This window comes from Hemibagrus wyckioides, linkage group LG27 (genome assembly GCF_019097595.1).
Source record: "Hemibagrus wyckioides isolate EC202008001 linkage group LG27, SWU_Hwy_1.0, whole genome shotgun sequence".
Classification (NCBI taxonomy): Eukaryota; Metazoa; Chordata; class Actinopteri; order Siluriformes; family Bagridae; genus Hemibagrus; species Hemibagrus wyckioides.
Window position 1 is genome coordinate 17,791,618 of NC_080736.1, and position 15,441 is coordinate 17,807,058.

At 39.9% G+C, this 15,441-nt stretch overlaps 1 protein-coding gene across 1 annotated transcript in view; it reads left to right on the forward strand.

Annotated features, from left to right (window-relative positions):
- The first annotated feature begins 443 nt into the window (after positions 1-443).
- dpp4 (dipeptidyl-peptidase 4) overlaps positions 444-15,441 on the forward strand; it is a 23,407-nt gene continuing 8,409 nt past the window's right edge. Inside the window, exons 1-17 of the mRNA XM_058382436.1 lie at positions 444-559; positions 3,371-3,455; positions 3,722-3,817; positions 7,204-7,295; positions 8,112-8,186; positions 9,010-9,062; positions 10,207-10,276; positions 10,892-11,009; positions 11,999-12,153; positions 13,222-13,319; positions 13,455-13,584; positions 13,770-13,808; positions 14,292-14,390; positions 14,538-14,608; positions 14,807-14,860; positions 14,975-15,102; positions 15,182-15,232. Of these exons, the coding sequence (XP_058238419.1) occupies positions 557-559; positions 3,371-3,455; positions 3,722-3,817; positions 7,204-7,295; positions 8,112-8,186; positions 9,010-9,062; positions 10,207-10,276; positions 10,892-11,009; positions 11,999-12,153; positions 13,222-13,319; positions 13,455-13,584; positions 13,770-13,808; positions 14,292-14,390; positions 14,538-14,608; positions 14,807-14,860; positions 14,975-15,102; positions 15,182-15,232 (1,417 nt within the window). The 5' untranslated portion in view covers positions 444-556. The remainder of the gene's footprint in view (positions 560-3,370; positions 3,456-3,721; positions 3,818-7,203; positions 7,296-8,111; positions 8,187-9,009; positions 9,063-10,206; positions 10,277-10,891; positions 11,010-11,998; positions 12,154-13,221; positions 13,320-13,454; positions 13,585-13,769; positions 13,809-14,291; positions 14,391-14,537; positions 14,609-14,806; positions 14,861-14,974; positions 15,103-15,181; positions 15,233-15,441) is intronic.

Here is a 15,441-nt window from a genome sequence, read left to right on the forward strand (position 1 = left end):
GGCTCTTGCGTGGAGTCCGTGATGCATGACTATCATGAACAATAAGGACTGCGCGTGTATTTACTCATGTCACAAAAAAGGAACGGGAGTCCCCTTTACCAAAACGCAAGAGACACCCCTAATTCAAGTCACAGTGTGTGTGTGTGTGTGTGTGTGTGTGTGTGTGTGTGTGTTGGAGCGGAAGAAGCATGTAACAACTTCTACTACTACTACTACTCCTAAAAACACAAACCGTTCATGACTTCGCAGTGCGTGGGTGCGCTGCGTTCCTTTCTTTCTTTCCTTCTTTTCTTTCTTCCATTCCATTCTTTCCCTGAATGCGAACTTTAATCTGTGGTGATTTTATTGACCCCTCTTTACAGCCGGTCCTGAGCTAATATTTAACACACAGAGAAAGAAAAAACTCTCCTGTCATCATCGGTTCCGCTTCTGATTTACTAAAATCCGCTCAGGAACAAACTCGCGCAAAACTCCGCGCGCGCCGGACCGGACTCTCGGGGAATCAGAAGCGTTACCGAGCAACAGGGGGATCTTGAGCGTTACCGCGCGACCGGAAATGGTCAGTATCGGTGCATGCAGCACTTTTATAACTTGCTTGGTTAAAGCACGCGCCGCTTTTAGTTGCCAAGGGCGCATCCGAGAAGTGTGGTATATTATAGTGTGTGTGTGTGTGTGTGTGTGTGTGTGTGTGTGAAAAAATAGAACATCTCCTTGTGTATCTGATTGTTGTCGCATACTATTTTTTTTTAAACAGTCTAAAAATCACTGGAATAAGTACCCACTGAAGTGAAGCTTGTGACGTCACGGTCCTATTTGCATATTCATTAAGTGGTCAGGATTCTGTGAATATCTGTGCATCATAAACCAAGTGAGCTTCATCAGAATAGAAGAATCATAATAAGCTCTGGAGATGTTCTGCAATGAGAAACTCAGGACGACGGTGTGTGTTAAACCTCCTGGAGTCTGATATCTCCGATCACCTGAGCAGGAATGAAGAGTGAGAGCAGAATGAAGAGTGAGAGCAGGGATGAAGAGTGAGAGCAGGGATGAAGAGTGAGAGCAGAATGAAGAGTGAGAGCAGAATGAAGAGTGAGAGCAGGGATGAAGAGTGAGAGCAGGGATGAAGAGTGAGAGCAGAATGAAGAGTGAGAGCAGGGATGAAGAGTGAGAGCAGGAATGAAGAGTGAGAGCAGAATGAAGAGTGAGAGCAGAATGAAGAGTGAGAGCAGGGATGAAGAGTGAGAGCAGGAATGAAGAGTGAGAGCAGAATGAAGAGTGAGAGCAGAATGAAGAGTGAGAGCAGGGATGAAGAGTGAGAGCAGGGATGAAGAGTGAGAGCAGAATGAAGAGTGAGAGCAGGGATGAAGAGTGAGAGCAGAATGAAGAGTGAGAGCAGGGATGAAGAGTGAGAGCAGAATGAAGAGTGAGAGCAGGGATGAAGAGTGAGAGCAGGAATGAAGAGTGAGAGCAGAATGAAGAGTGAGAGCAGAATGAAGAGTGAGAGCAGGGATGAAGAGTGAGAGCAGGAATGAAGAGTGAGAGCAGAATGAAGAGTGAGAGCAGGGATGAAGAGTGAGAGCAGGATGAAGAGTGAGAGCAGGGATGAAGAGTGAGAGCAGAATGAAGAGTGAGAGCAGGAATGAAGAGTGAGAGCAGGAATGAAGAGTGAGAGCAGAATGAAGAGTGAGAGCAGGGATGAAGAGTGAGAGCAGAATGAAGAGTGAGAGCAGAATGAAGAGTGAGAGCAGGAATGAAGAGTGAGAGCAGAATGAAGAGTGAGAGCAGAATGAAGAGTGAGAGCAGAATGAAGAGTGAGAGCAGGGATGAAGAGTGAGAGCAGAATGAAGAGTGAGAGCAGGGATGAAGAGTGAGAGCAGGGATGAAGAGTGAGAGCAGAATGAAGAGTGAGAGCAGGAATGAAGAGTGAGAGCAGAATGAAGAGTGAGAGCAGGGATGAAGAGTGAGAGCAGAATGAAGAGTGAGAGCAGAATGAAGAGTGAGAGCAGGAATGAAGAGTGAGAGCAGAATGAAGAGTGAGAGCAGAATGAAGAGTGAGAGCAGGGATGAAGAATGAAGAGTGAGAGCAGGGATGAAGAGTGAGAGCAGGGATGAAGAGTGAGAGCAGGGATGAAGAGTGAGAGCAGGGATGAAGAATGAAGAGTGAGAGCAGGGATGAAGAGTGAGAGCAGAATGAAGAGTGAGAGCAGGGATGAAGAATGAAGAGTGAGAGCAGGGATGAAGAGTGAGAGCAGAATGAAGAGTGAGAGCAGAATGAAGAGTGAGAGCAGGGATGAAGAGTGAGAGCAGAATGAAGAGTGAGAGCAGAATGAAGAGTGAGAGCAGGGATGAAGAATGAAGAGTGAGAGCAGAATGAAGAGTGAGAGCAGAATGAAGAGTGAGAGCAGGGATGAAGAGTGAGAGCAGGGATGAAGAGTGAGAGCAGAATGAAGAGTGAGAGCAGAATGAAGAGTGAGAGCAGGGATGAAGAGTGAGAGCAGAATGAAGAGTGAGAGCAGAATGAAGAGTGAGAGCAGGGATGAAGAGTGAGAGCAGAATGAAGAGTGAGAGCAGGGATGAAGAGTGAGAGCAGAATGAAGAGTGAGAGCAGAATGAAGAGTGAGAGCAGGGATGAAGAGTGAGAGCAGAATGAAGAGTGAGAGCAGAATGAAGAGTGAGAGCAGGGATGAAGAGTGAGAATGAAGAGTGAGAGCAGAATGAAGAGTGAGAGCAGGGATGAAGAGTGAGAGCAGAATGAAGAGTGAGAGCAGAATGAAGAGTGAGAGCAGGGATGAAGAGTGAGGTGGTGAATCCCACCGTGTGAAAGCTGATTATTACTGTGTACAGTGCGTGTGTGTGTGTGTGTGTGTGTGTGTGTGTGTGTGTGTGTGTTTAACACATGAGCTGATGTTGGTCAGTAATTCAGGTTAATGTGTGATGAGGAACAGAAGATAGATAGATAGATAGATAGATAGATAGATAGATAGATAGATAGATAGATAGATAGATAGATAGATAGATAGATAGATAGATAGATAGATAGATAGATAGATAGATAGATAGATAGATACATACATACATACATACATACATACATACATACATACATACATACATACATACATACTTTATTCATCCCCGAGGGAAATTCACAAGAAGAGCGCACACTTGGAGAAACACAGAGTACCTTCTACTTCACACCAGCCTTCAACAGCAGTCCTGATTTATTGTGATAGATGTTTCTGCATCACTCTGTTAAAGGGAACTAGATTACTTCCTCTTTCTCTCTCTTGCTCTCTCTCTCTCTCCCTTTATAGATTAATTCCTAGTAGTCTAACAGTCTTGTGTCATCATGAGTTGTGTTTTTTTCCAGCATGTGGGGAAGATCCTGCTGGGGGTTCTGGGGGCAGTGGTGGTGGTCACTCTGATAGCTGTTCCAACAGCTATCTATCTGAACGGTATGTGGAGAGCCTTCCTCAGAACCTCAGGGAAACAGTTTTGTTTCATTTCCACGTGTTTGGTCTGTAAACATGTGTGATGTCCATCCTTGATAAACTGACCGCCTCTTTTGTGTTATTTCCTTCAACACTCTCTGACTGAACTTTGACCCCAGATTTGACCTCAAGCTATGACAGCATTACTATACATGCTGATTAAAGGCTTAGAGATAACTCCAGATACATACATTAATGTACAGGTGATGTGTGTGTGTGTGGTTCCACAGAAAAAACCCCAGAAGATACCAAACGGACTTTTACCCTTAATGACTACTTCAACACCACCATCAGACCCAGATCATTCAACATGCGCTGGATCTCTGGTGAGCAGGCCACGTTCTCCACAACACACACACACACACACACTAGTGTTACAATAAACACACTAACACACACACACTAGTGTTACAATAAACACAAACACATGCACACACACTAGTGTTACAATAAACACACTAACACACACACACACTAGTGTTACAATAAACACAAACACGCACACACACTAGTGTTACAATAAACACAAACACGCACACACACTAGTGTTACAATAAACACACTAACACACACACACTAGTGTTACAATAAACACAAACATGCACACACTAGTGTTACAATAAACACACTAACACACACACACTAGTGTTACAATAAACACACTAACACACACACACTAGTGTTACAATAAACACAAACACATGCACACACACTAGTGTTACAATAAACACACTAACACACACACACTAGTGTTACAATAAACACACTAACACACACACACTAGTGTTACAATAAACACACTAACACACACACACTAGTGTTACAATAAACACACTAACACACACACACTAGTGTTACAATAAACACACTAACACACACACACACACACACTAGTGTTACACTAACACACACACACACACACACACACACTAGTGTTACACTAACACACACACACTAGTGTTACAATAAACACACTAACACACACACACTAGTGTTACAATAAACACAAACACATGCACACACACTAGTGTTACAATAAACACACTAACACACACACTAGTGTTACAATAAACACACTAACACACACACACTAGTGTTACAATAAACACACTAACACACACACACACACTAGTGTTACACTAACACACACACTAGTGTTACAATAAACACACTAACACACACACACACACTAGTGTTACACTAACACACACACACACACACACACACACTAGTGTTACACTAACACACACACACTAGTGTTACAATAAACACACTAACACACACACACACACTAGTGTTACAATAAACACACACATACATACACTAATGTTACAATAAACATACACACACTAGTGTTACAATAAACACACACACACACACTAGTGTTACAATAAACACACACACACACTAGTGTTACAATAAACACACACACACACTAGTGTTACAATAAACTTACTAACACACACACTAGTGTTACAATAAACTTACTAACACACACACTAGTGTTACAATAAACTTACTAACACACACACTAGTGTTACAATAAACACACACACACACTAGTGTTACAATAAACACACACACACACACTAGTGTTACAATAAACACACACACACACTAGTGTTACAATAAACACACACACACACTAGTGTTACAATAAACTTACTAACACACACACTAGTGTTACAATAAACTTACTAACACACACACTAGTGTTACAATAAACACACACACACACTAGTGTTACAATAAACACACACACACACTAGTGTTACAATAAACACACACACACACTAGTGTTACAATAAACACACACACACACTAGTGTTACAATAAACTTACTAACACACACTAGTGTTACAATAAACTTACTAACACACACACTAGTGTTACAATAAACACACACACACACTAGTGTTACAATAAACACACACACACACTAGTGTTACAATAAACTTACTAACACACACACTAGTGTTACAATAAACTTACTAACACACACACTAGTGTTACAATAAACTTACTAACACACACACTAGTGTTACAATAAACTTACTAACACACACTAGTGTTACAATAAACACACACACACACTAGTGTTACAATAAACACACACACACACTAGTTTTACAATAAACACACACACACACACACTAGTGTTACAATAAACACACACACACACTAGTGTTACAATAAACTTACTAACACACACACTAGTGTTACAATAAACTTACTAACACACACACTAGTGTTACAATAAACTTACTAACACACACACTAGTGTTACAATAAACTTACTAACACACACACTAGTGTTACAATAAACTTACTAACACACACACTAGTGTTACAATAAACTTACTAACACACACACTAGTGTTACAATAAACACACACACACACTAGTGTTACAATAAACACACACACACACTAGTGTTACAATAAACTTACTAACACACACACTAGTGTTACAATAAACACACACACACACACACTAGTGTTACAATAAACACACACACACTAGTGTTACAATAAACACACACACACACTAGTGTTACAATAAACACACACACACACACACTAGTGTTACAATAAACTTACTAACACACACACTAGTGTTACAATAAACACACACACACACACACTAGTGTTACAATAAACACACACACACACACACTAGTGTTACAATAAACACACACACACACTAGTGTTACAATAAACACACACACACACACACTAGTGTTACAATAAACACACACACACACTAGTGTTACAATAAACTTACTAACACACACACTAGTGTTACAATAAACACACACACACTAGTGTTACAATAAACTTACTAACACACACACTAGTGTTACAATAAACATACACGCACACTAGTGTTACACTAAGACACACACACACACACTAGTGTTACACTAAAACACACACACTAGTGTTACAATAAACACACACACACACACACTAGTGTTACAATAAACACACACACACACACACTAGTGTTACAATAAACACACTAACACATGCACACTAGTGTTACAATAAACACAAACACACACTAGTGTTACAATAAACACACGCACACTAGTGTTACAGTAAACACACACATACACACACTAGTGTTACAATAAACTCACTAACACACACACTAGTGTTACACTAACACACACACACACACTAGTGTTACAATAAACACACACATACAAACACTAGTGTTACAATAAACTCACTATCACACTAGAGTTACACTAACAGACACACACACACACACACTAGTGTTACACTAATACACACACACACACACACCTGGTTTCATCTTCTCCTGCCGTTAACAAGCCCTCATTAACTGTGCACAGAAATGTTAGCGTGAAAACTGACGATTAGCAGAAATGTGCATGGCTGGTTCAGTTAGCTAGTTTTGCTAAGCTAATAAGATGACAAAGATAAGTAATCAAACATAAATCAAATGAGCTAATTTTACACTAATCAGTGCGTTAGCTTACAGTTTCTTATTAAAAAAAGTAAACGCTAGACAGGCCACGCCCACCAGAGCTAAACAGTATGCGACATGTCACCTGCTAACATGAATGCATGGTTAGATTCTTCCTTTTCAGATTAGCATGGGCGGTTTGATCCGCTTATTCTCGGGTGTGTGTAAGTTGGACCCCTGAACTGACGGTTTTCTGATGGTTGGGTTTCTTTAACAGATCACGAGTACCTTCACAGCACGCGAGACAACTCCATCCTGCTGTTTAACGTGACCTCAGAGAAGGGAGAGAAGTTTCTGGAAGAGACGCTTGTAAGATGCTTGTCTTGTGAGATTAAACTTTGTGCGAATGCACGAGTGTTTTGTGTGAATGTGAGAGTGTTTTTAGCATGAATGTGAGTGTTTTTTGTGCGAATGTGAGTGTTTCGTGCAAATGTGAGAGTGTTTTGTGTGAATGTGACAGTGTTTTGTGCAAATGTGAGAGTGTTTTTTGCGAATGTGAGAGTGTTTTGTGCGAATGTGACAGTGTTTTGTGCAAATGTGAGTGTTTTTTGCGAATGTGAGAGTGTTTTGTGCGAATGTGACAGTGTTTTGTGTGAATGTGAGAGTGTTTTGTGCAAATGTGAGAGTGTTTTTTGCGAATGTGAGAGTGTTTTGTGCGAATGTGACAGTGTTTTGTGTGAATGTGACAGTGTTTTGTGCAAATGTGAGAGTGTTTTTTGCGAATGTGAGAGTGTTTTGTGCGAATGTGACAGTGTTTTGTGCAAATGTGAGAGTGTTTTTTGCGAATGTGAGAGTGTTTTGTGCGAATGTGACAGTGTTTTGTGTGAATGTGAGAGTGTTTTGTGCGAATGTGACAGTGTTTTGTGTGAATGTGAGAGTGTTTTGTGCGAATGTGACAGTGTTTTGTGCGAATATGAGTGTTTCGTGCAAATGTGAGAGTATTTTTTGCGAATATGAGAGTATTTTTTGTGAATGTGAGTATTTTTTTGTGCGAATGTGAGAGTGTTTTGTGCGAATGTGAATGATATGTGTGTATATAAGTAAACTTTAAATAGCAGCTAAAACTGCAACTCATTGTAATAAAAGTGTGTGTGTGTGTGTGTGTGTGTGTTTTATGTGTTTTAGGCCGACTTCAAAGCCTTTGATTACTTGGTGTCAGCTGATCGCAAGTTTGTTTGTTTCCTGACAAACTACACAAAGGTGCAGTGCTGACCACATTAATGATCCGACTGCAGATTTACTCTACTAATCATTTATACTTACGCAAGATTCTCTCTCTCTCTCCCTCTCTCTCTCTCTCTCTCTCTCTCTCGCACACTCTCTCTGTCTTTCTCTCCCTCACACACTCTCTCTGTCTCTCTCTCTGTCTCCCTCTCTCTCTCTCTCTCTCTCTCTCTCTCTCTGTCTCTCTCTCTCTGTCTCTCTCTCTGTCTCCCTCTCTCTCTCTCTCTCTCTCTCTCTCTCTCGCACACTCTCTCTGTCTCTCTCTCTGTCTCCCTCTCTCTCTCTCTCTCTCTCTCTCTCTCGCACACTCTCTCTGTCTTTCTCTCCCTCACACACTCTCTCTGTCTCTCTCTCTGTCTCCCTCTCTCTCTCTCTCTCTCTCTCTCGCACACTCTCTCTGTCTTTCTCTCCCTCACACGCTCTCTCTGTCTCTCTCTGTCTCTCTCTCTGTCTCTCTCTCTCTGTCTCTCTCTCTCTCTCGCACGCTCTCTCTGTCTCTCTCTGTCTCTCTCTCTGTCTCTCTCTCTCTGTCTCTCTCTCTATCTCTCTCTCTCTCTCTCTCTCTCCCTCTCTCTCTCTCTCTCTCTCTCTCTCTCGCACACTCTCTCTGTCTTTCTCTCCCTCACACACTCTCTCTGTCTCTCTCTGTCTCTCTCTCTCTCTCTCTCTCTCTCTCGCACACTCTCTCTGTCTTTCTCTCCCTCACACGCTCTCTCTGTCTCTCTCTGTCTCTCTCTCTCTGTCTCTCTCTCTCTCTCTCTCTCTCTCTGTCCCCACCCCCACCCCCGGTCTCTTACAGATGTGGAGACACTCATTCACTGCGACTTACTTAATCTATGACCGGGAGCTCAGGTCAGTTACTGCTCTAACAGATCAGATAGAGATTAGTGATAAGATTCATATTGATCATTAATCCAGCAGACATGGCTTTACATCCCAAGGCTGGTTTTAAATCCTTAGGTAATGTGTGTGAAAATGATCTGAATATCCTGTTCACACGCCATTCGAATTATAACATATAAATAACTGTATACAATCTACAGTAATGTAACATAACATGACATAACATGATATAAAATTACATAACATGACATAATGTAACATAACATTACAATGTGCCATAACATAAAATGATATAACATGACGTGATATTACATGATGTAACATGACATAATATAATGTGACATGACATAACATAAAATGATATAACATGACATAACATGATATAACATGACATAACAACATAACAATGTGACATGACATGACATAAAATGATATAACATGACATGATATTACATGATGTAACATGACATAATATAATGTGACATGACATGACATAACATGATATAACATGACATAACAATGTGACATGACATGACATAAAATGATATAACATGACATGATATAACATGACGTAACATATCATAACATGACATAACACAACTTAACATGACATGACAATATAACATGACATGACATAAAATAATAAAACATGATGGCATAACATAATGTGACATGACATGACATGATATGATATAACATGACGTAACATATCATAACATGACATATCAACATAATGTGACATGACATAATATAATGTGACATGACATGACATAAAATTATATAACATGACATGACATGACAGAAAAGAACAGAAGAGAATAATAACATGTAATAAGATATTTCATTCATACAACAGGAGAAACCGTTCACTGTTTATAAAGTAGTGCTCTAAACGGATTGGCTGAAGTGGGCGTGGCTTTTATTCTCCGTCTTTTCTTTTTGGAAAACATCCCAGTGTTAGCAGTGTTAGCATGGTGCATAAATTCTAGGTCTGACACTTCCTCAACCTCATGATGTCCTAAACTGACCCTGACCGGGCAGACCCAGTGATGAATGACTGACTGTAAATCATCACACTTCACCACATGGCCATGTTAATTGAGAAGCTCTGGCTGCTCGCTCACTTATAATCCTCACTTTTCTCTTTGTTCAGGAAGTTGCTCCCTACAGATTTACCTCATGAGGTCCAGTACCTCGCCTGGGCTCCAGCCGGCCACCAGCTGGTGAGTTTACGCAGATAAGAATGCTGATATTCAGTCATAAGGTACTGATATGTACTGTATATAAAAAATAAAAAATAAATTAAAAAAATCATTTATCGAAGATGAAAATCTGCTGCTGGAAATCCTGAGTGCAAGATTGAAGCTGATAACGTCATCGGGGTTTCAGATTTCAGATCGACTGATATATCATCCCACCCCTGAGACTAACTGATATAAGATATTAGATTTTTCCATCATGTTATCCAGGTGACTGTTTACAGACTCTATAATGGAGGCCATGGATTGAAGTCAGTGTCTTAATGAACACGCTATCGAGGCTGTTATCTGAGCCGGTGATCTCTGTTCCTCACAGCCGTGGCTAGTTTTACGACGGCCCTTTGATCATCACTGTCATCATTTATTACCTTTATCTCCTGGAGCTCGGATGACAGGGTTTATAGACTAAAACCTGTGATGGACTTGGACTTGCTGGAATCGCAAATTAAAAGCACAACCCTACTCTCTCAAACATGATTTACTGCACTGTTTTAGAACTGCACTAAACTTTATTTAAAAAAATCACACCCACCATAATAAACTGGTCTCTCTCTCTCTCTCTCTCTCTGTCTCTCTCAGGCGTACGTATGGGAGGATAATGTATATGTGAAGTCCAGTCCCTCTTCACCAGCAAAGCAAGTCACCAATAATGGAAGTCCTGTGATCCTGAATGGTGTTCCTGACTGGGTATATGAGGGTAAGAGGATCGAATGTAACATAGGCATAACATTACACAACATGACATGACATGACATGACATGACATAACACAACATGACATAACACAACATGACATGACATTACACAACAAAACATGACATAACACGACATGACAACACAACATAACACAAGATGACATGACATAACAGAAGATAACACGACATTACATGACATAACACGACATGACATAACACAACATAACAGGACATAACATATCATAACATGACAACAATGTAACGCAACATGACATAATGACATGACATAAAATAATGTAGCATGAGATAACGTGATATAACATAGCACAACATAACATAATGTGACGACATGACATAAACTTATATAACATGACATGACATAACATAACATGACATAACATAGTGTATTATAACATATGACATATAACGTAACATAACATAATATAATGTGATATGATATAAAATGATATAACGTTGGCATGACGTACATGACGTAACATGTACGACATGTAACACTGGCACAAATGGCATGACATGAATCACGTAACATAAATTAACGTGACATGACATAGTATAACGTCATATAATGTCAATATAATAACAATGACATGACATCAAATAATATAACATGACAGAATAGAACGGAACAGAACGTGGCCTGACATGACATAACATAATGTCCATATAATAACAATGTAACATAACAGGACAGGTGAAGACATTATTATGAACACAGTTCAGCTCCACACATTAGGGAAACAAACCAGTGACAGAACTGGGCGGAGCTGAGACGAACAGCTGGAGCAACAATAACACCTGCACTCAGGACACTGGGAGTCCAGAGAGTGGTTTCAGGTCTCCATGGTAACAATAGTGTTTAATGTGGAGGTAACACTGTGGACTGTTCAGCTAACATCCTGATTATTAAAGAATATGCTTGTGCATTTTTTAAAAACTTTTTATCAGTTGAAACCTTTTTTTGGAACCCACAGAGGAGATGTTTTCCAGTAACTACGCCATGTGGTGGTCTCCTTCCGGAAAGTTCCTGGCCTTCGCTCAGTTCAACGACTCCGACGTGCACACCATCGAGTACTCGTGGTACGGACAGGGTCAGTATCCGGAAACGGTCTCCATCCCGTATCCCAAGGTAAGAGCCAGAGCTCAGTTTAGTTCACATTCAGCTGGGGATTAGTATTCAGCTTCAGAAGTTTCCAGCAATTCTTTTCTTCAACACTACACGTTATATTCTTACCATTTAAAAAGGAGAAAAGAAGAAAAGTGCCATAAATGTTTTTAAGGAAAAAAAGAAGTAAATTTTCCTTAAAAATGTTTGTAATTATCTGCGTAAAAATGATGAAAGTTTGTGTTAGAATTGGGGACGGGGTTATGGGCGGAGCTAGCATTCATTATCACCTTTCACTGAAACTTTCATCCACAAGTGTTTTCTTTTGTATATTATTAAATATTATGTTTTAATATTTTTGTATATTATTAAATATTATTTTTAAAATATTTTTGGTATATTATTTATTATTATTTTTATATTTTTTTATATATTATTAAGTATTCGTTTTATATATTCTTGTATATTATTAAATAGTATTTTTATATTTCTTGTATATTATTACATTTTCTAAAATATTTTTTGTATATTAGTACGTATTATTTTTTTATACTTTTTTTATATTATTAAATTTAATTTTTTATATTTTTTGTATATTATAAAATATTTTTTAAATATTTTTTCTATATTATTTAATATTGTTTCATATTTTTTGTATATTATTAAATATTATTTTTGTATTTTTTGTATATTTTTAAATATTATTTTCATAATTTATATTATTAAATATTATTTTTGTATTTTTTGTATATTTTTAAATATTATTTTCATAATTTATATTTTTAAATATTATTTGAGATATTTTATGTATATTTTTAAATATTATTTTTATATTTAAATTTATTTAAATTTTTCTTTTTTCATTTATCTTGATGTAAATAAGACAAAAAAGACACTGGAGATTCCTTCCATCATGGTAAACATGTTGTTTACTATGAACTATTTTTTTAGGAACTTGTTACTATGGAAACGATCATCTTCCCTTCTGACCAATCAGAGCACAGATTCCGCGGGAGATTCCTGAGTGTTATTGTGTCAAAAATATTAAACTGGTTTCCACCAACAGATGTTTGTGTGTGTTTTGGGCCGCAGGCAGGAACGCCCAACCCCACGGTCCGCCTCTTTGTGGTTGAAGCTTCCAACGTGTCCAGAATGATGGAGATCTTTGTGCCCAGTGCTCTGGCCTCACGGTAACACCACCGCAGCATCACTGCAGCACCCGCATTCCAGAGCGTGTGGTTTGGGCGGACCTTGGTGTGTGTACTGCTTTATTTTTATTTTATTTATTTTACTGCTGTTTTCTGCTCTGTGCTTTCTTTATGCAGTGACCACTACCTGAGCACGGTCACCTGGGCCACAGATGAGAGAATCGCAGTTCAGTGGCAGAACCGCACCCAGAGTCACGTCATTCTGCAGATGTACGAACTCAGCGGCGAGGCGTGGAGCGAAAAGACGGTAACGTGTCGTTTCTTAAACCCTCAACTGCTCCAGGGGCAGTGGCTATGAGCCTGACTGACCTCTGAGCTCTGACCTAACATGCAGATTTTACAATTCTGTGATGATCTAAACGAAACAATCTCAATTTATCTAGTGTTCTGATGATCCGTGTTTCTGCTTATACACCTGTTTGTTTTCTGCAGGACATAAATGTGGACAGTGAGACAGGATGGGTCGGACGAGTACGTAAAGCATTCTCTCTCTCTCCCTCTCTCTCCCTCTCTCTCTCTCTCTCTGGTTGTCTCTATCTGTTTTTCTCTGTCTCCGTTTTATTCTTCTCTGTCTTGATCTCTCTATGTTTCTGTCTTCCATCTTCTTTTTTCTTATCTTACACATTTGCATCCCTATCCCTCTTTCTTTCTTTCTTTCTTTCTTTCTTTCTTTCTTTCTTTCTTTCTTTCTTTCTTTCTTTCAATATCTGTGTGTACAACTCTCTTTCTCTCCGTCTATCTGTCCATCAGTCTGTCTTCATCTACTTCTCACTTTATCTCTTTCTCAGTCTGTCCCTGGGGGAGAGACACGCTAAGACAGAAGTGTACAGGTCTACATCTCTGTCCTCTCTCATTCACTCCATTCTCTTCATTTCTCTCTCTCTCTCTCTCTCTCTCTCTCTCTCTCTCTCTCGTCTGATCCTGTCTGATTTCTTTCTCCTCGTCTCGCCCCAGTTCTCTCCGTCTGACCCCGTGTTCAAACCCGATGGTTCCAGCTGTTACTACATCAAGAGCGACTCGAGCGGCTTTAAGCACATCCATCACATCAGCGGGGTGAGTTCTCAGGACCACAGCTGGACACATCTGGACATGTGTCAGGGTTTTTTCTTCTTTTTTTTTGAGTACTCTTTGAGAAGGCTGAGCTGGACGTTGAGGAAAGTGAGCGTTGCTATAGCGACCTGCTTTCCATTTATATTTCAGACCACGGTCACGCCCATCACCTCGGGACAGTGGGAGGTGACTGACATCCTCAAGGTGACCCAAGACGCCATGTAAGTTCACTTTAATATAAATTCTCATCCAGATGTGACGCCGAAGCAGTGAATGAGACACAACCTCAAATCTGCATTGGCAGCTTTAAGCTCCACCCATGGTGACGCCCACATTCCTGGCGTTCGCTGGAAATGGAAATGTTGTGCATTTTTCTCCATTCGTTTCTCTTTTTTTTATATATATAAACCTCTTCACAGATTCTACATGAGCAACGAATACAACGGCCATCCAGGTCAGAGAAACGTTTACAGGTCAGTCACTTCACGCTACACAATCCTAACATCGTGGTTTCAGCGTTTAGCTACGACTCAAAACAAACGTTTGTCTGCTTTCTATCTTTTTCCAACTGTTTATCCTGTCTCTAGAATCTCTACAGACGGAGCGACTCACTCCTTGCCCGCCTGCCTCACCTGTACACTGATGGAGGACAGGTGTAAATATAACTCCGCCTACTTTAGCGCCAACGGCACCTACTTCCTCCTGAGCTGCTCAGGTACAAGCTGAATATTTCTGTGAAGTGATGAAGATCAGCAGAACATCACACACTGATTCTGTTTGTTTGTTTGCTGAAGGTCCCGGACTGCCCCTGTACACGCTGAGAGACAGTCGAGGTGCAGGATCAGGTAAATGTCTCCCGCTGTCATCAGAATCCGCTCTCTGAAACAAACCTGCTGAAAAAAACACATTGAGTTTCTGTAGAGCAGCTACGCTAACTAGCCCTAACTAGCGCAGAGAAGAGCCTCAGTTTGATTAAATAAATAAAACCATCTATTTATCCTCTTATATTTAGTGACGGGTTTCCTGGTGTTTTGCTTTGAGCCGTGTTGAAATG